The 21,184-nt window shown below is 41.7% G+C and overlaps 1 protein-coding gene across 1 annotated transcript in view; it reads right to left on the bottom strand.

The window, feature by feature from the left end:
• Positions 1–21,184, bottom strand: part of chst11 (carbohydrate (chondroitin 4) sulfotransferase 11) — an 82,077-nt gene that overhangs the window by 10,082 nt on the left and 50,811 nt on the right. Inside the window, 1 exon segment of the mRNA XM_034131628.1 lies at positions 19,638–19,723. Coding sequence (XP_033987519.1) covers positions 19,638–19,723 — 86 coding nt within the window.

The following is a 21,184-nucleotide window of genomic DNA, read 5'->3' as shown; positions in this document are numbered from 1 at the left end:
GATTGTGCTCAAAATGTAATATCTTAATTCCTCATGATAGTAAATTACATGATGCAGGATTCAAAATGTACTCTTTGTGATTGATGGGAAACATTCTACCTCAGAATCATTTCCCAAATTACATGACATTACTTGTTAAATACTTACATACTCAATACTGTGGGCAATCCCCACAGGAGCAATTTGGGGTGAAGTGTCTCAGGGACACAACGACATGCTGATTGCAGTGGGGTTTGAACCTGTGACCCCCTGATCCGAACACCAACGCACTAGTCCACTGCGCCACACGCCTCCCTCCCAAATCAATACACTACCTCTTTTCCCCTCATCTATTTTCTTTCGCCTTTCCCCGTCATGTGAATTCCCTGAAAGGAATTGTGAGGGAATTTTATTAAATTGACACGGCATGATGGGGTTTTGAACATCTGTGCTCTCTTTGTGGTGCTCTCCTCTCTTTATTCCAATTCTCACGCCAACACATCAAAACTCAACGAGGCGTTTCAGCGGAGAAGAGGAAGCTCTTTGTTGATGAGAACCTCTCTCCTCTTTCATCCTCTCTCACACACAGTGGAGTGTCGCAGTGAGCGTGCAGCCTGTCCGTCCCAAAGGAGGACAAACACTGTAATTAGCATGGGAGAAAGAAAACAGCGGGGGTATCTTGTCATCTCTATTCCTCCGCCTCACTGTTCTTGCTCCTTATCTTTCACAGGATGACTTTCGGCTGTTTCATCTCCTATCCGAGCGTCCTCAGTCACTCTCTCCGCCCATGAAAGGGTGAGGAGATGAGAGGAGGAGAGGAGGAGGAGATGAGGAGGAGATAAGTGGATTCAGTCTGAGAGGGATCACTGACCTCTGGCCATGTCAAGCCTTTCCCATGGGAGAGCAGACACCATAAACTTGCCCATTACCCCTTTAACCCCCTGTGGTCAGCATTGAAAAAAGAGCAAACAGCACATCTATAAAAGCAGCTTCAAATAATACAGTGCATGTTACATTTAGTTTGAACCCAGTTATTGAACTATTTAGCTGAATTATAGTGATATAATATAGTATACGGGATGCTCCGATGGCCAATTTTGGGGCCCGTTATCAAAACAGAATTATATATATATTAGATAACATAGATATCGTGACAGTTCTGGAAAAAAATATGTAATTAGTAAGGCTGTAACTCAAATATATCTGTTAGATAATTGCATTATAAAAGCTGTTAATGGCTCCAATAACGATGTCTCCCTTTCTGTTAGCAACTGCATTTATTATCTCTTTTGCATCCTTGTCCAATGAAGGAAAATGAATGCTTCTATCTCACCATAGACATCATTATCAGTGTCGTATATGCATAAAAGCAAAGTCTCTGCTTCCTTATCTTCAGGAGGAGTTTGACAGAAGCCCATCGTACATTCACCACAGCGCTCTTTGCCTGTCGCTGCACATTTGTTGTTGAAACGTGTGAGAAAGTAATGATGACGGGAAGGCAGAGATTGTGTTTTCATATTTCAAATGTTCATTTCCTCGCCAAGGCTGCTTGACTCTCACTGAAAAGTTGTTATGAGTTTGAAATATGATCTGAGAATAAGCCCCGACATGCAACAGCGGTAATGAAAAGCTTTGTGGAGATATGCTGATGTCTGCAAGGAAAGGAGATAGAAGAGGAAGGGGCTTGGGGGGGGGGGGGGGGGGGGGGGGGGGGGGGGGGGGGGGGGGGGGGTTACACAGACGAAGAGTAAGGAAATAGGTACAGGTTATTAAGTAGGCTGGCTCTACACACAACCATGGGTCTCAAAATTCACTTTTTCAACCGCATTCTAGGTCATCTATGGTTGCAAATAAAGAAAAACACGTGAACTCAAGTGGGTCCCGTATAACTACTGCAATGCTACTTCAAACATGTATTATTTAAGATCATACATGATGCATATCCCTAAATAAATGAGGGTTAAAATAAGCAAAAAGATGCAATCGTATGAGTACTGTTAGTCTCTGTCCTGATAAATAATTACACTATTAAGCAGAGGTGTGAGAGAAGTACTCAGATCTTGTACTTGAGTAAAAGTAGAAGTACTGAGATCTTGTACTTGAGTAAAAGTAGAAGTACTCAGATCTTGTACTTGAGTAAAGTAGAAGTACTCAGATCTTGTACTTGAGTAAAAGTAGAAGTACTGAGATCTTGTACTTGAGTAAAAGTAGAAGTACTCAGATCTTGTACTTGAGTAAAAGTAGAAGTACTACAGATCTTGTACTTGAGTAAAAGTAGAAGTACTTCAGATCTTGTACTTGAGTAAAAGTAGAAGTACTCAGATCTTGTACTTGAGTAAAAGTAGAAGTACTCAGACCTTGTACTTGAGTAAAAGTAGAAGTACTCAGATCTTGTACTTGAGTAAAAGTAGAAGTACTCAGATCTTGTACTTGAGTAAAAGTAGAAGTACTCAGATCTTGTACTTGAGGTAAAAGTACCAGTTACTAGTAAAAGTAGAAGTACTCAGAATTCTTGTACTTGAGTAAAAGTAGAAGTACTCAGATCTTGTACTTGAGTAAAAGTAGAAGTACTCAGATCTTGTACTTCAGTAAAAAGTAGAAGTACCAGAGTGTAGGAATACTCTGTTACAACTAAAAGTCCTGCATTCAAATGTTACTCAAGTAAAAGTAGAAAAGTATTATCATCAAATATATAGTTAAAGTAGCGACAGTAAAAGTAGTCATTGTGCAGATTGGTCCATTTCAGAATAATATATATGATATGTTTTATAATGATTGATCATGGAAAGTGTTCTCAAAGCTGGTAAGGTGGCAGCTAGTTTGAATGACTTTGTATACTGCAGGGTAGCTTGTGAATTTACTCCAGGTGGAACTCAAGTCTGATTAACACTTGATTATATTTCACATCATTCATCCACATCTGTGAAGTAACTCAAGGTATTAAAATACATGTAGTGGAGGAAAAATACACTATTTACCTCTGAACTGTAGAGGAGTAGAAGTACAAAGTAGCATAATGGAAATACTCAAGTAAAGTACCTCAAAATTGTCCACAGCAGTTGAGTAAATGTACTTAGTTACTTCCCACCTCTTGTATTAAGTATAGTCAGCCACTAGTATTGCACTTGAAAAATATTGGTTTGTATCTGTCATTCTGTGTACTATAAAGAGTATTTCCCCGAGTAAATTACTTACTTGCAGATTAAGATTATCAATACAAGTAAAATCCATGAATGTATCCGCATGGATTACTGTGAGATACATAGCAGGTATTATTACTTTACTTAATTAAGTGTAATATCTCAGTACTTCCTTTTCACATGTGGCTATAAGAGTATGAAGCTAAACCTGGATGTAAAGAAAATATAATATATTGACCCTCGCCCTGTATCAGGTTAATCTGACCGTGGTAAAATGAAAAGAATTTGAGACTGAGAACAAGGGCTTTAAGTGACCAAAACCAGAGAGGGTAAAAGTACACACATCCTTTACTCAAGTAGAAGTACAGATACTCGTGTTTAAAATACTCTGGTAAAAGTAGAAGTACTGACTAAACTTCTTTACTCAAGTAAAAGTAAAGAGGGCTTTGAAATGTACTTCAGTAAAAAGTACCCATAACTAGCAGCTGTTTTAAAGAGTACCTGACCTCCCTTTATATTAATAGAACAATAATGTCATTGTTAGCTAATGAATGTTTCCATGCTGAACAACGGCAACATGACAACGTTTCATTGGTCCCTCTTCTTTAGAGAAGACCAGGAAATGATGGATACACGGATCGTGTTCAAATCAATAGGCACGCAATGACTCTAAATAATAATGATCACGCCACCAAACACACATTCAAACTAAAGGAACCAGCCTGTTTGGGAAATGTGAGAAGTAGAAAGTACAGGTATTTGTGTTCAACATGTAAGAAGTAGAAAGTACAGGTATTTGTGTTCAAAATGTAAGAAGTAGAAAGTACAGGTATTTGTGTTCAACATGTAAGAAGTAGAAAGTACAGGTATTTGTGTTCAACATGTAAGAAGTAGAAAGTACAGGTATTTGTGTTCAAAATGTAAGAAGTAGAAAGTACAGGTATTTGTGTTCAACATGTAAGAAGTAGAAAGTACAGGTGTTTGTGTTCAAAATGTAAGAAGTAGAAAGTACAGGTATTTGGGTTCATGTGAGAAGTAAAAGTAAAAAGTCATCTGAATTACCATACATATTTAAATGCAGCCGCTCATTATGTATCCCTCAGAACTGCAGCAATATGTTATGAATACTGTCTCGGAGAAAATAAGATGCTAATGTGTCGGGATGTGTAGCCGAAGGGATTCTTCTGCACAACATCAGAGCACTTTGTTTTGATACTTTCCTAAAGAACTGCTTCCTATTGCAATTCAAACCCCGCAGCAGTCAATATTGCTATTTACATATTTCCTTTGTAAGTAATTGTGTAGTCCTGTTTAAATTCTATAAGGCTATTCTGGTGCTTCGTTGCTGTAAACAGAGACGAGACGTAGTCAATTTAAACCCCTGAATTAAATCAGATTCTCCTCACTTTGGTTTGTAATGTTGCCGAAATGATTTTTTCCCCCTTATCTTTCTGTTTGTACTTCAGCTTATCTCTCATCTCTTGCTAGCTGTGAAGTCATCTAAACCAAAATCAATAGGTTTCATCAAAGCACCTCGATCGCCCTCTCTTTCACACACTCTAACACACACACACACACACACACAGAGCACTAAAGGCAGTCTGTCTCACTAACACTCACTGCTTACAGACGGGCATTCATAGAGAGCAGGCAGGAATAAAGCTGCCAGTGTAACACACACACACACACACACACACACACACACACACACACACACACACACACACACACACACACACACACACACACACACACACCACACACACCACACACACACACACACACACACACACACACAACACACACACACACACACACACACACACACACACACACACACACACACACACACACACACACACACACACACACACACACACCACACACACACACGTAATTCCTTAATTCTTCACCTGGATCCCTGTAAAAGCCAACAAGGCAAAGGGCCTCTATAAATCTGTGGCAATGCTGACAGTTTATGAGGCGAATCCATCCTTTCCACTGAGGCCTCGGCACATTAACTCTCCATAAAGTCATTTATTAGAAGTGGGACCAGCACAGGAAAGGGAGACCCCCCCCCCAAAAAAACATATAGGGCCCCTTTAAAGCCTCTTTTCCGGCCATATGAGGCCACCAATCTGCAGATGGGAGATCAGAGCGTCGCTGAGAGATAAGTGGAAACCTTATTTCACTTTTCTCTCTCCTGTGATTTCTGTTCCCTGGGGGGTAAAACATGGTATGCAGGGGGGGAGAAAAGTGCTCACAAGAGGAAAGAGAAACTTTGATGGCCCTAAGAGAAAGTCAGGCAGTTTGTCATTATCTTGTCTGTGGTGCTATACTATAATTACACCCCCCCCCCACTTTTCTCTTTGAGATATACTTAAACACACACATTCAGAGACACCCTACACATGCATAGATCTCTGGATATACAGCAGCACATGTGATGTGGATACAGTGATATGTGCATCATAATGAAAGAAAAAGCAGACTTAAGGTTGTCACAGGTGTGTTGCTGCAGTCACAGGCAGATTAACGTTTCCCATGATGCTTTGCTCAGGTGTAAATGTGACTTTTGTGTCAGTTATCGTGCAGTTTGACGTGAAGTGACCACAGTACAGTTGTTAATGCAGGATGTGTTTGTGCTTAGTCAGCTGTAGGACGTGTTTTAAACCCAGAGGTGGGAAGTAGTGGAGTACAAATACTTTATTACTGTACTTAAGTACACAAATACCTGTACTTTCTACTTCTTACATGTTGAACACAATACCTGAACTTTCTACTTCTTACATTTTGAACACAAATACCTGTACTTTCTACTTCTTACATTTTGAACCCAAATACCTGTACTTTCTACTTCTTACATGTTGAACACAAATACCTGTACTTTCTACTTCTTACATGTTGAACACAATACCTGTACTTTCTACTTCTTACATTTCCCAAACAGGCTGGTTCCTTTAGTTTGAATGTGTGTTTGGTGGCGTGATCATTATTATTTAGAGTCATTGCGTGCCTATTGATTTGAACACGATCCGTGTATCCATCATTTCCTGGTCTTCTCTAAGAAGAGGGACCAATGAAAACGTTGTCATGTTGCCGTTGTTCAGCATGGAAACATTCATTAGCTAACAATGACATTATTGTTCTATTAATATAAAGGGAGGTCAGGTACTCTTTAAAACAGCTGCTAGTTATGGGTACTTTTTACTTAAGTACATTTCAAAGCCCTCTTTACTTTTACTTGAGTAAAGTAGTTTAGTCAGTACTTCTACTTTTACCAGAGTACTTTTAAACACGAGTATCTGTACTTCTACTTGAGGATGTGTGTACTTGTACCATCTCTGTTTAGACCATTCATTTACAATGTTTTTATCAAAGTGGCATCCTGAGATTATGCAACTGTGAGGAGTTTTAAACGTTCCTTTAGGCAGATGGTGCATTCAAGGACACAGCAGAGTTGGCAATAAGGAATTCAATTCAGAAGCAACTTGGCCAGGTGGTAAAAAATAATCACAAGATGTCAAAGGAGAGGATGATTTAAAACATGTCCTGCTCTCAGCTGCCTCATCACACCAAGATAATGTAATATTAAAACTAAAAGTAATAACATTTCTGCAGAGTCATCGGAATAAAGAGAAACCATTTGTTGTTAGCAGACTAAATGATGCTTAATTGGTGTCGTTTAGTTTTAATAGCCTAGAACCAATCGCCAGAAGATATATTTTTATTGAATAAATCAGCAAAACTGCACGTTATGTTTCTACCATTTAAAATGTTGACTTCAAAGCCAATATTTTAATTCATTTTGGACATTTTCTTTCCAGCAAAAGCCCCAAAGATCCAGGGCTTCCTCTCAGAATTATATCCCGACCACAGACCATCATGGGGCACTAAAAACTTTCCATTAACACCTGCTCGTGAAATTCTTGTGAAACGGTGTGTTAACAGCTCCTTTCGGCCGCTTAGGCCTCAGGTATTCACTCAGCTTTTACACTCTAAAGTCTCTGAAGTGCCCGAGGTAAAATAATGTTCACTATCCCACCGTATTCCTTCCATGTGCCACACTGACTTAGCTTTATCTGACTTTTACTGAAAGGGAAATATAGGGTGTATTAAATGATTACTTTACCCGTTGTTGGGTTTTGAGAGAGTAAAAGAAAAGCAGCTTTTAAGAGAGGGAACAAACTCATTTTCTCCGGATCGAATTGTCGGAAAAATACTTTTTTTTTTGCAAGAATTTCAGTGTAAATCAGTCATTTATAGTCGTCTGTACTCAGGATTTATTAACTTTCTTCCAGTGTTGTTGGAGGTCTTTTACCACGGGTGATGCTGCCCGATAGACTATTTATTTTTTCCTCCGCACTATTTCCTACTGTTGACTTTTGTTGATGCCTTTAATGAACCCATTTACAGAGACCCCTCCTCAGAAGGTGTCTGTGGTCGAGCTTTTTCCGGGTATGAATTCGTGGAGCTGCATGAATATGAAGGAGAAAAAGAGTGTGTGTTCTCAGTAGCTTCCCTGGATAAATATAGGTAAGGAAACATTTCCTCCGGCGTTTTCCGTGTCGCAGCGAGGGCCTGACACTTTAATCCCAGAGTATATTATCTTTGTAGGAGCTTTAGCTTAATACTAAAGCTACTAGTAATAATAATAAATTATATTTCTATAGCGCTTTTCTCTAACTCAAAGGCGCTTTAAGGCCCGGACACACCAAGCTGACACCAAAGAACTGACACAGACGGACCCCCCGACTGTTGTGTCGCCTCGCGTCTCCTGCGTCTCGGCCATGTGTCGCACTGGAACACACCGCAAAGACTTCAGCCGACGGCCAAGTAGCACGTACGAACTGCGCATGCGCAATAACTCTCCTTACCAGCAGGCGGCGGTAGTGTGTATTCGTCATTCAAAAGAGGCAACAACCGGAAGACAGACTGCGTGATAACCGAGAGAAGAAGAACAGACTGCGTGATATAAACAAACAACAAATAGCGTGTTCGTTCCATTTTCACTCTACAGCGAGAAGCTCATGGGGCTTTCCCGAAGCTGTGTCGAGAGCTGGAGTTAAATGAAATCTCACATTTGCCTTCTTAATCGTTTGTTTGGGTCCCTCACTTCCGTTTCGCTTCTCATGCACTGATTCGCTAGCTGAACAGCCAATCAGAGTGATTTCTTTGACCGAGGGTTTTCAGACAAAAAGGTGTCGGCACGGCTGAAAAGACACGACGGTGCGGGACACACCAATCTGAGTAGGGCGTGTCGACGCTCATCGACGGCCTGACGCCCATCGACGGCCAAAATCGGCTTGGTGTGTCCGGGCCTTTACAGTCGGGGGAGGGTAGACAGACAAGGACAGGCATGATTGAGGGGGGGGGGGGGGGGGGTTATGGATATACAGAGTTGAAGAGATGGGTCTTGAGGCGGGACTGGAACGGGTGAGGGACTCAGACTCACGGAGGTCTTGGGGAGGGAGTTCCAGAGCCACAGAGAAGGCTCTGTCCCCAAAGCCCCGGAGTTTGGCCTTGGGGGTGGAAAGCAAACCGGCTGAGGTGGATCTGAGAGACCGGGGGGGGGGGGGGGTTGGTAGAGGATGAGGAGGTCAGTGAGGTAGGGGGGGGGGGGGGGGGGGGGGCAGATGGTGGAGGGCTTTGTAAGTGAGGACCAGGAGTTTGTAGTGGATGCGGTGAGAAACGGGAAGCCAGTGGAGTTCTTTGAGGACCGGGGCGATGTGATGCCATGATTTGGTGAGGGTGAGGAGTCTGGCGGCTGCGTTCTGAACACGCTGGAGTCCACTGAGGGAGGTGGAGCGCTTTACTGTGTTAATAGATACCGATTGCGTTGTTGTTCTAATGATGTATTGGCAGTTTTGTATTCAGATGCGGAATAATACAAACCATCTATTGTATTGTTGAATAAAGTCAATTTCCATTCATTGCCTTAACAAACAATCCTTTGCGGTATTCACACTCGAGGTACTGCGGTCAAAAAACAATTGCCCAACAACACACACCTTAAATACCTGTGTGATAGGGAATAGGACCCTCAACCCAAACATGACTTTCATTAAAATGGCTCTTACAATTGTTCTTTTCTCATAAAAGAGTATTACCCATATCTCACAGCTAATCAACTATTTTTCGTTTAACCTACAATAACAGCTCCTTTTGAAACTGAGAAATAAACATTTTTGGAAAAGTGTTGACTTGAAATCGATGTGGAAATCCATTGCAACAACTCCTGATGTGAAATCTGGGGGTTTTGTTCTCTGATAATGAATTAGGACGACAATGAGCTTCCTTGGGAACGAGACATGATAACAGGCAACAAGGGCTGCATCCTCACAGGATGTTACATTGTGTTGTCTTGTGCCACACAAAGATGATAAAGCAAACAAGCTCGTTATGTCAAGATCATTAAACAATTTCCCCCGTTGATCTTCAGAAAATCTCTGAAATGCGGTCTCTCTTGTTTCTCAACGCAGTTATTTTCTCGCAGAACAAAACCTCTCCTCTAAATCCCTTTGTCTCTCCTCCTCTCCGCAGCGATGCTCATATGCAGCCTCCAGAGAAACACAGAGACACAAAGAGTGAAGCCTCCGCCTCGAAATCCCTTTGTCTTTCAACGCAGAGTGACTTATCCAGCTTCACACACACACACACACACACACACACACACACAACACACACACACACACACACCACACACACACACACACACACACACACACACACACAACACACACACACACACACACACACACACACACACACACACACACCACACACACACACACACACACACACACACACACACACACACACACACACCACACACACACACTCCAATAACTTGTATATAGACTCGTACTTGCACTATTCCACATCATCACTTTATTTTATAACTATTTTTCTTTTGTATTGCTCTTGCTCTTATTGTTATTATGTTGGAGAAGCCTGTGACATAAGATTTTCAACTGCATAATTACTCTGTAGCTATGTCAGATTGACAATAAAGAACCTTCAAAAACACACCCACACACACACACACACACACACCACAACACACACACACACACCACACACACACACACACACACACACACACACACACACACACACACACACACACACACACACACACACACACAACACAGCACACACACACACACACACACACACACCACACACACCACACACACACACACCCACACACACACACACACACACCACACACACACACACACACACCAACACACACATCGCATCTTTTAAAACAATCCAGACAAGTATTATCTTGTGGCACAGACACACGCAGACACTTTCCACCCCTTCGCTGAATGCATCCATTTATGAAACAGTTAAATACTCACTTATAAGTGTTGGGTGTGGATCTACGATTCATTACTTATCTCGCTCACATTTCCATCCAAGTTGCATCATTTGGACGGAGAGAAACAGCCAAAAAGTCTTTCAGTTTATTAATCAATTTAGGTTTGTGGCCAAATGATGATGCGACTGAAAGAAAGCAAGTGGCTAAGATGTGTTTTGTTCACATAAAAAGATTATTTTCCAATTAAACTACCCTCATTATTTATTGTTTCTTTTGGCATGTGAGCGCAGGAGGAGACCCCAGGACAAAACCAGAGCATGTGGGAGTGGATCCACCTGCCTTTGCCTTAAAATCCCTCAAAACGAGTTGGAGGAGGCGTCTGTGTGGGCTATTTTGTTTAGCTCGCTGCTAACGCAACCCAAACGCAGAGAAGCAGTGGAAGGAGGAGGACAGTTTAAAAGAGGATCTATCAATCACAAAACCCCCGTAAGAGTTTTCCGACCCTTTCAGCAACACATTGTTGGAAGAAACTTAAAGAGGCCCTGTTATGCTTTCCTTTGGTGTGTTACACAGGTTTCTGTGCATGTCAATGGTCTGTAAAGGCTAACATCCAAAAGTTAAGGAAGGTAAAGGTATCACTATGTAACACCCGTGCTTCTATTGGCTAGCGCTCCAACACATTGTACGTGATAAGGCTAAGGGGCGGGACATCTCTAATGGCGCGTTTCCACTACACGGCCTCGCTCGGCCCCGCTCGGTATGGCTGGGCCTCGTTAGGACTGGCTCACTTTATGGCGCATTTCCATTACAGTTTAGGAACTGGGGGCAGTATCTATAGTAACGCAGTGTAGGCGGAGCCGTGACGTGATCTTCAGAGGACCCCAGAAAAACAACACAGCCGTTAGCTGTTAGCACTCAGAGCTCACAGCTCCTCATATATGTTCAGAAACTAGACAAAAGTTAAACAAGTACAAACCACAGACTGCCTGTGTCATGGAGAATACAGTCGCTGCTTTATTTATGTCTGTATAGGCCGTTGTTGTGAGTGTGGACGGTCGGAGCATATACTGCGTTAGCTTAGCCAATCTCCATTTAGAAAACAAGCATTTTAAAAAGGTTTTTCGCCTGCCGTCTGTCAGCAGACTTGACAAAGCATTAATTCATGGTTTTTACTAACCGGTATCAGTATGTTGTTACTTCGGCATCATTTTGAAACGTGTATTACAATTAAATCACGGTCAAATATGTCCATCTTGTTGTAGTTGTAGCCCCCTTGCCAGCGACGCTCTCTCTAGTTTAGCATACTCAGCCCGACTCAGCCTCGTTGTCTCTGGCCCTGGACCCACGATTTTATGAGGCCAGAAAAACTGTGAATTAGGACCCTCCGGCCGGTACTAGGCCAAGTGGAAACGCAACCAAAGACGGGCCGCTGACGTCACAGCCCTCTTAAACCGGGCTGCGCGCTGTAGTGGAAACGCGCCATTAGCGGTTGACCAATCACAACAGAGCCGGCCAGCTAACCAATCAGAGCAGACTGGGCTCTGGTTTCAGACAGAGGGTGAAAAGAGCTGCTGCAGCACAGACAGTATGAGAAAAATAAAGAGCTTTTTGAACATTAAAGCATGGAGACATGTCCCAGTAGAGACACTACATACTGATATACACCTGAACATCAGCAGGAGAGGACTCTTTAAAGTAGAGACACTACATACTGATATACACCTGAACATCAGCAGGAGAGGACTCTTTAAAGTAGAGACACTAAATACTGATATACACCTGAACATCAGCAGGAGAGAACTCTTTAAAGTAGAGACACTACATACTGATATACACCTGAACATCAGCAGGAGAGGACTCTTTAAAGTAGAGACACTAAATACTGATATACACCTGAACATCAGCAGGAGAGGACTCTTTAAAGTAGAGACACTACATACTGATATACACCTGAACATCAGCAGGAGAGGACTCTTTAAAGTAGAGACACTACATACTGATATATGAAATCTGGAAATTAGCAGAAAATGTCCTCTTTAAATAAATTACAATTGAACAAGTGACTCAATGCAATCATCCTCATCAGATGAAATGCCCTGTTGCCATGGTGCTGTGTGATCACTCTGAAGAGAAAGACCAAAATCTGCCAGGACTGATTTCCCAAAAAAAAGAAAAGAAAGGCAGCCGAGGAGCGGGGTAAACAGCTCGATGAGTGTATAAATACTTAGTCTGCATACTTTTCATCTGATTGTGTTTTCGCCCTGCCGACTGTGCTGACACATCCAAAAAAGAATCTTGTATAAATACTTGAATTCTCTCTTTCTCATTATTCATATTTTCAATTAGAAACCATGAAGCGATGGATGAATATGAAAATGTACAGTAACGTGAGCAACATATTCATTGTGAAAAGAGAAAACATATACTCCTGATCTTATGTGATCACTCACTTTTAAAGTGTACTTATTTCTACATACTTAGTTTTTATCTGTTATCTATTAACATGTGACTGCCTTTTTACTTAATATGTGACTCTACTCTTTCTCCTTTGTTGCATTTTAGCTTTGCTGCTGTAACCTTGTTAAATTTCCCCGCTGCGGGACGGATGAAGGATTTCTGGTTTCCGTCAAATCTTACCACACACACACGCACGCACACACGCACACACACACACACACACACACACACACTACAAGGACACTTCATTAGCGCTGATGTTGCCTTTGAGTCATTTCCCCCCGCTCCAAACCCATATCTGCACATGATTCTTCTCCAGCCTAATTTCACTTCTCTGAATCAGCACTAACCTGTGAGCCAGGCTCAGTAATAATGGGGTCCACATGCCTACAGGAGCTACAAAAAAAAACATTTCCATGAGGAGGACAGAGATTATTACTAGTTTCCTTCCCTGTGTTTAGATGATATCTGTGTGTGGCCTCGTGAAATCATTCCCTCTGGAGTCTTTTTGGCAAACCCCTCAGATTTTAATTGTGATGAATGAAACCAGCGCCCTGAGGATGAAGCACTGAAGGTAGTGCAAACACAACGTAGTGTACACTTATTAAAGAGTATAGCTTATATCTGCCTGCATACTGTACTTTCAGCCTTGGATAGAAGACTTGACTCCAAAGTGTTACTTATTTATTCCATTATTTATCATTTGACTGTATTAGTTCAATGCAAGACTTTCTATACAGTAAGAATAAAATGTTATTACTGTAGGTAGGTGAAGCTAGGGGACTTGAATCAAAACATAGTACATGGATGTGATGCTTAGCTATGAGCTCTGCTTCTGTTAGGTGATGAAACTTTCTGAAATAATGTTAGAGATTCAATGACAAGGTGAGAGAGGCAACCTCTGATCTGATAACATTTAGATGACATGCGTGCATATACATCCAGATCCTTATTGTTGTTTATTTATGTATTATCTGCATCAAGGAGGTCGTGTTTTCTGTGTTTTTTTGCCTGTTGTCTGTCAGTAGGATTACAGAAAAACTACTTGCATGAAGTATGAGAAATATCAAGACAATTAGTTCCTGAGGATGCCCCTTCAAGTAGAGACAACGACATCTGGCACAGATATATACAAAGTGTTGTAAAATGGTCTAAGCAATAAAATACAACACATTTGCTTTGTAGCAGTCAGCTGTTTCCACATGAAGACTTGAAGCCTCAAGACTCGGCGAAGAAGAAGAATTAACTCAACCCCAACGCTTAAACCGACAAAAATATGTCAAAAATGTCCCAAGGGGCTACATTTTAAATTCCCTCTCACAAAGACAGAGCCACACACACACACACACACACACACACACACACACACACACACACACACACACACACACACACACACACACACACACACACACACACACACACACACACACACACACACACACACACACACACACACACACACACACCACACACACACACACACACACACACACACACACACACACACACACACACACACACACACACACACCCACCCTCTCTCTCCACCACTGACCCTACACACCCCCCTGAAGTTGACTCAGCAGCAGTAACACCCCCTTGAGTACACAGAAATATCAATGGGACTTCACATGAGTGAGGACGTGTGGAAAAATCCTCAGAAAAAAAGGGAGTCCATGTGCGCCAAGTTTAATCTTAAAGCCGTCCAGAAAACCACTTAAAGCCTCCCTGTATGTATTTAAAAAGGTGGACGTGATGAATGTTCAACAGAAGAAACTAAATGTGAGAAAGCTGGAGAGTAGAGAAGGAGGAGGAGAGGGGATGAAGGACAGATGGAGGTGTGAGGAGAGAGACGACAATATACTTATTCATATAAATAGTTATCACAGCAATAAACTGTATATAATTGTCTTAATTTACATTATTTAATTTCATATTCTGTTCTTGTACATATCCCATATTCTATTGACATGTATACAGACTTTTTGCACTACTTTTTAGTTTGTATTTCTGTATTTTATTATATATCGTTGGAGGAGCTCAGGTCAGAAGAATTTCATTGCCATTTCTACACTGTGGCTTTGTGCATAAGACAATAAAACCTTTGAATCTTTGAATTTGACCAGCTGCATACAGTGGGAGATGAATAGTGAGGAAGATGATGATGGGAGAAGAGAGGAAGAGCAGAAAGTATCCCATCCATCACTGATAGCATCACCTCCAGCTTCCTCCTCTCTCCTCTAAAGAAAGAAGGAGGCATTGTTCTCCAGCAGGCTTCCCTTCCATGTTTCAAATCTCCATTTTGATTGGTGTTTGCATGATGAAGCACACAGGCTTGGGGGGCATCACGATTTGATTACAATTAAAATAAATTACAGTGTTACAATACATTTTGAAATAAAGACTGATGTTTTAAAGGTGGACTGTACTGAATGAATTTTCTTTATGGTTTATATTTAGGCTACTTTCATTCTTCTTTATTTAAAATACATTCATCTTTTTAATATAGTAGACACCTGATATTCATTAACGTATGAAGCTTAAACAGCACTTGTAAACTATACTAATGACATATTGGTTTCTTCTTTTCTAAGTTGACATTGTTACATGCACTTAAGTAAATGCACATGTGGATAACTTTTCTTAAAGGTCCCATGTCATGGCCATTTCTACTGATCATAATTCCATTGTTGAGGTCTACTAGAATAGATTTACATTGTGCAATTTTGCAAAATATCATTGGTTTCTCATACAGCATCTCTGTATAGTATGTGTATTCACTCTCTGTCCTCTCTGTACAAACGGCTTGTTTGTACACACACACACACACACACACACACACACCCACACACACACACACACACACACACACACACACACACACACACACACCCGCAGCCTGGCTGGGAGTTTGTGTGTGTGCTCACACACCGACTCACAGCCTCGCCGCGTCCCGCCGTCTCAGGCGGAGAAATCGGGGGAGCTGCAGCTGAGAAAAGATTGAGTGTGTGTGTGTGAGGAAGTCCGCGGATTGGTCAATTTGGAACAATCCGCGGACTTAACGTAACGGCTCCACGGATTGGTCAATTTTGACCAATCCACGGAGGGGTCGTCGTTACGTCACTTGGTTCCCGGAAGAAAAAAATTGAAAAAGAAATGTCCAACAAGGCGTTTTGGGGCAGCATAGACAGGTCTTTTCTGTGTTAGAGTTTTACTCGCTACAGGGTGTACTTTGAGGGTTTGTGACTCTGCAGACCGTTTATGGCGCGTTTCCACTACAGCGCGGAGCACGGTTTAAGAGGGCTGTGACGTCAGCGGCCCGTCTTTGGTTGCGTTTCCACTTGGCCTAGTACCGGCCGGCGGGTCCTAATTCACAGTTTTTCTGGCCTCATAAAATCGTGGGTCTAGGGCCAGAGACAACGAGGCTGAGTCGGGCTGAGTATGCTAAACTAGAGAGAGCATCGCTGGCAAGGGGGCTACAACTACAACAAGATGGACATATTTGACCGTGATTTAATTGTAATACACGTTTCAATATGATGCCGAAGTAACAACATACTGATACCGGTTAGTAAAAACCATGAATTAATGCTTTGTCAAGTCTGCAGACAGACGGCAGGCGAAAACCCTTTTAAAATGCGTGTTTTCTAAATGGAGATTGGCTAAGCTAACGCAGTATACTGTATGCTCCGACTGTCCACACTCACAACAACGGCCTATACAGACATAAATAAAGCAGCGACTGTATTCACCATGACACAGGCAGTCTGTGGTTTGTACTTGTTTAACTTTTGTCTAGTTTCTGAACATATATAAGGAGCTGTGAGCTCTGAGTGCTAACAGCTAACGGCTGTGTTGTTTTTCTGGGGTTCTCATTGAAGATCACGTCACGGCTCCGCCTACACTGCGTTACTATAGATACTGCCCCAGTTCCTAAACTGTAATGGAAATGCGCCATAAAGTGAGCCAGTCCTAACGAGGCCTAGCCATACCGAGCGAGGCAGAGCAAGGCCATGTAGTGGAAACGCGCCTTTACATGCATACAAAGCTACATAACACACAAAGGGGACGGGTAATAAAAAGCATGACATGGGACCTTTAAGTAACCCTCCCCACCCTCGTAGCCTATAAACTCCATATTGTTGAATTCCTCTCCTATCGTCAGGTGGTTTCCGTCCACTTGCTGGAGATTGGTAATCCATCACCGCCAACATTTTAGGACCTTTCGTCAGAATTACATTACCACAGGAGACAGGGACTGTTTTGAATACTCATGATGCATACAAGGACACTCAGAGGTCTAAGATAAACAGAACACAACTTTTTACAACTTTATTTGTGTATCTTAAAACCTGGTAGTTTGAGTTCTTTGTAGTTTTGTTGATTGTAATAGCAATGTACTCCCCAAGGTATGTGTTGAGTGTTGCTAAAATTAGAGCCTAGGATAACAAGCACAAGCTGTCAGATGTGAGAAAAACATACATCTAAGCTGTCCATGAAAAGGTCTCTGAACGACCACATTTTTCTTGTCAAATGAGCCATTATTACAGACATTACAGGTGTCCTTTCTGATGGTTTTACCTTCAAATAAAAGCAGCATGAGCTCCATACGTAATCTGCAAAAACTGCTTACAACCTGTCAGATAATCCTGCCACTAATGCTTGACTGGGACTACTTAAAAATCTGAATAACATATAACTGAACTCCAAGATATTAGCGGTCATTTCAAAACATAAGCCTCAAGTTCGAGAAAATCCAATAAATAAAGAGCTTTTTGAACATTTTGTCACAGTCGAGGCACTCAATACAAATATGAAAGCTGAAAAGAAGCGTATGTCTTCTTTAATCACACAGAAATTCTACATAAAGGTTATCAATTACTTGGTCAGCATGTTTCCTTATTACAACATTTGACTTTGGCCTTGCAAATTTAATTTCCTCACAATACAGCTTGTGAATGCAATCCTTTTTGGCAGCGTCCTGTAAGGTGAGTTGGCCGCCAACAAAGCTCTTTTTACCCTTAAAAATAACGGCTGCCCAGAAGGTGGGAAATCATCCTAAAATGTATCATATGCTTTGGAAAGTAGTCGGCAGTAATTAACGAAGAACAGACAAGATTTGTAGTTAATGGGATAAATTGTGTGAAACAACTAATTCAGATTTTAATTGTTTTACAGAATTCTGATCAATTATAATGAATCTGCTTATTTCTACAAACATTTTTGATTTGTTTGTTGTGAATATGGGTGTTGTTACTTAACTTTTTCTTGTGTGGGTTAAAAGAGGACACATTCTGCTGATGTTCAGGTGTATATCAGTATGTAGTGTCTCTACTTTAAAGAGTCCTCTCCTGCTGATGTTCAGGTGTATATCAGTATGTAGTGTCTCTACTTTAAAGAGTCCTCTCCTGCTGATGTCAGGTGTATATCAGTATGTAGTGTCTCTACTTTAAAGAGTCCTCTCCTGCTGATGTTCAGGTGGTATATCAGTATGTAGTGTCCTACTTTAAAGAGTCCTCTCCTGCTGATGTTCAGGTGTATATCAGTATGTATGTCTCTACTTTAAAGAGTCCTCTCCTGCTGATGTTCAGGTGTATATCAGTATGTAGTGTCTCTACTTTAAAGAGTCCTCTCCTGCTGATGTTCAGGTGTATATCAGTATGTAGTGTCTCTACTTTAAAGAGTCCTCTCCTGCTGATGTTCAGGTGTATATCAGTATGTAGTGTCTCTACTTTAAAGAGTCCTCTCCTGCTAATGTTCAGGTGTATATCAGTATGTAGTGGCTCTGTTGTGATTGGTCAACCGCTTAGAGATGTCCCGCCCCTTAACCTATCATGTACAATGTGTTGGAACACTAGCCAATAGGAGCGCAAGTGTTACATAGTCATGTCAATATGTTCAGGAAGTAAACAAAGGAGTCCAATGGAGGCGTTTGGAGACCATTTACATGCACAATAACCTATAACACACTACAGGAAAGGTATAACCCTAAAAGCAGAATATGGCCCCTTTGATAGTAGTGATTAACAGAGGCCTCAGCAGGCTAAGACCTTTGTCATCTGCTTCATTTCAGTCTTCCACCCTCCCTGTCTCTCCTCACTATAAACGGCCCAATAAAGGTGAACAGCCATTAAGACAGCAGCCCTTAATACGCCTTAATTTCATGCCATAGTTATAGCAGGTGTCATGTTCTCAGATGGCTCATGAATCTAGATGGAGGAGAGCTAAATGATGTGAGGCTTCGCTGTGTTGGAACAGACAATGACGGTGCACTAATAGTCCTGATTCTCTCAGACACAGAGAGGATTACCAGCTGCTGACGACGAACACTTTGTTTAAGTAGCTTTGTCTTTCTTGTGCTCTGTTCTTGCAGAGTGTATTCACTTAAAATTGGCAAAAAAAAACCTGTCTTCTTGGAACCGTTTAGATTTCTGGAAGACAGCTTTATCGCCTCAAGCCTGCGACATTTCCCGACTTACTGTTGGACGATGGATAATGCTAATGCTATCCTCTGGAGTTTTCACAGGGTGTCAAGAGGACATCAGGGCACAACAAGGAACAACCCTTTGTTATTAAAAGGAAAGCTCTAGAACAACGATGGAAGTGTTCACAGGACGTTCCCAACAAATGCCAGCTGGGGTCAGAGCCTCAGCGTCTGACAGCTGGAGAGGAGCAGAGTGCAAACAGGAAGAGATGAAGGTCAGGACAGTTAGATGCAAACCTCCTACCTGTGTGGGGTTGTAGAGTTCCTGCAGGGCGTTGCGGGATCCTTTCCGACAGCAGCCCTCCACCACGAAGGGGTTCCTCCGCATGACTGCGAAACACAGAGGAAAAACACCACTGAGAACATTCAAAAATAACCAGTGCAATCGAGAGAGTAATAAAGAAGACAAACTGAGGGAAGTCTTGCACTAGGTCTTCTTCAATTGGAATATATAATTACCACATTATAAACACAAGGAAAGGAGGGATGATAACAGGATGATGGTACTGTACATTGAATTTTCCTCGATTCTCTTGTACCGTTTGCTTTAAAAACTAATGTTTTGTTGCCAATTTATCCCATTGGCCAACTGCAATGTCATGCAACCCTTAAAAAAAATGCTTTTCCCTATAAACCAGTGTTTATCAAACTTTTTCATGCCCAAGGACCACTTAACCAATAAAAAAAACACTCACGGACCACCTAACTCCACAAATATCCAAAATCACATCGTTTTTCTAGAACAGATTACAAATCGCCTGAAAATGGTACAAACAAGTGGCAACATGTGTGATGAAGGTGTTGCGCTGGGCTATATCATGCAATTGAAAGTGAAACTTAAGCTAGCTCCATTGCGGAGATATTTCCGCGAGAGTGCGGAAAACTTAAATGTATTTATTTATTTCAAATGTGAAATTTGACCAATATACTCACGGACCACTAGGGGGCCCTCACGGACCACCAGTGGTCCGCGGACCACACTTTGAGAAGCACTGCTATAGACTGAACATTAGGCCTCTCTAAAACTTGAATTTGAAATCTTAAACTGAAGGTAAAAGTCATAATGTGTCTTTGTATGATTCGTTTTCAAACCATGAAAGCTCAATATTTGCATTTCCCATTACAGTCTAACTTAAAAGAAGCAACATGGGTGAAGAGATTTTTAGACGTGGCGATATATCGTTGAAGATGGCTGTCATTTGGCTTTCCTCTCAATAGATTTCAGTATCTTTAACTCTAGGATGAACCCTCATTCAGCGCCACATCAATATTTAAAAAAGGTTAGATGCCGACTTGTCTTTGTTTAGCTGTGGACCCCCTGCTCCCACCCTCAAGGGCATCACTTTGGAAGCCGTCTCTTTAAAAGGACCTGCTGGGAGAAGGAAAGTCAGAAAGCTACAGGGAGAAATAATGAGAGCGCTGACTATATGCCAAGAGCAGAGTCACAGTTCAACGTTTGTTTGGCTGAGTCTCAGCTCTTTACACAACTGGATACACTCTCTCCAATTACTCAGGATGGAAAAGCGCTGAAGGACGGCGCGCGATCGACAGGGAACCAAATTAACCGCTATAACTCGAAAGCCGAGGGATTTAATGGCAGTTTACTCCACACGTCATCTGTGTGTGTTACTGCCATCAGGAGAGAGAATGATGGATAATGGAGACATTTCTATACAGAGCATCGTCTCCATTAGGGCTGAAAAACATACATAATCGTGGTTTGATTTATGACTGATATCGCAGTTGCAACGTGATTTAAGATATTGGAGGGAATTGTTTATTTTTCCAACA

Source organism: Trematomus bernacchii, unplaced genomic scaffold (assembly GCF_902827165.1).
Source record: "Trematomus bernacchii unplaced genomic scaffold, fTreBer1.1, whole genome shotgun sequence".
In the NCBI taxonomy this organism is placed as follows: domain Eukaryota; kingdom Metazoa; phylum Chordata; class Actinopteri; order Perciformes; family Nototheniidae; genus Trematomus; species Trematomus bernacchii.
This window is presented reverse-complemented; position numbering and strand designations above follow the sequence as displayed.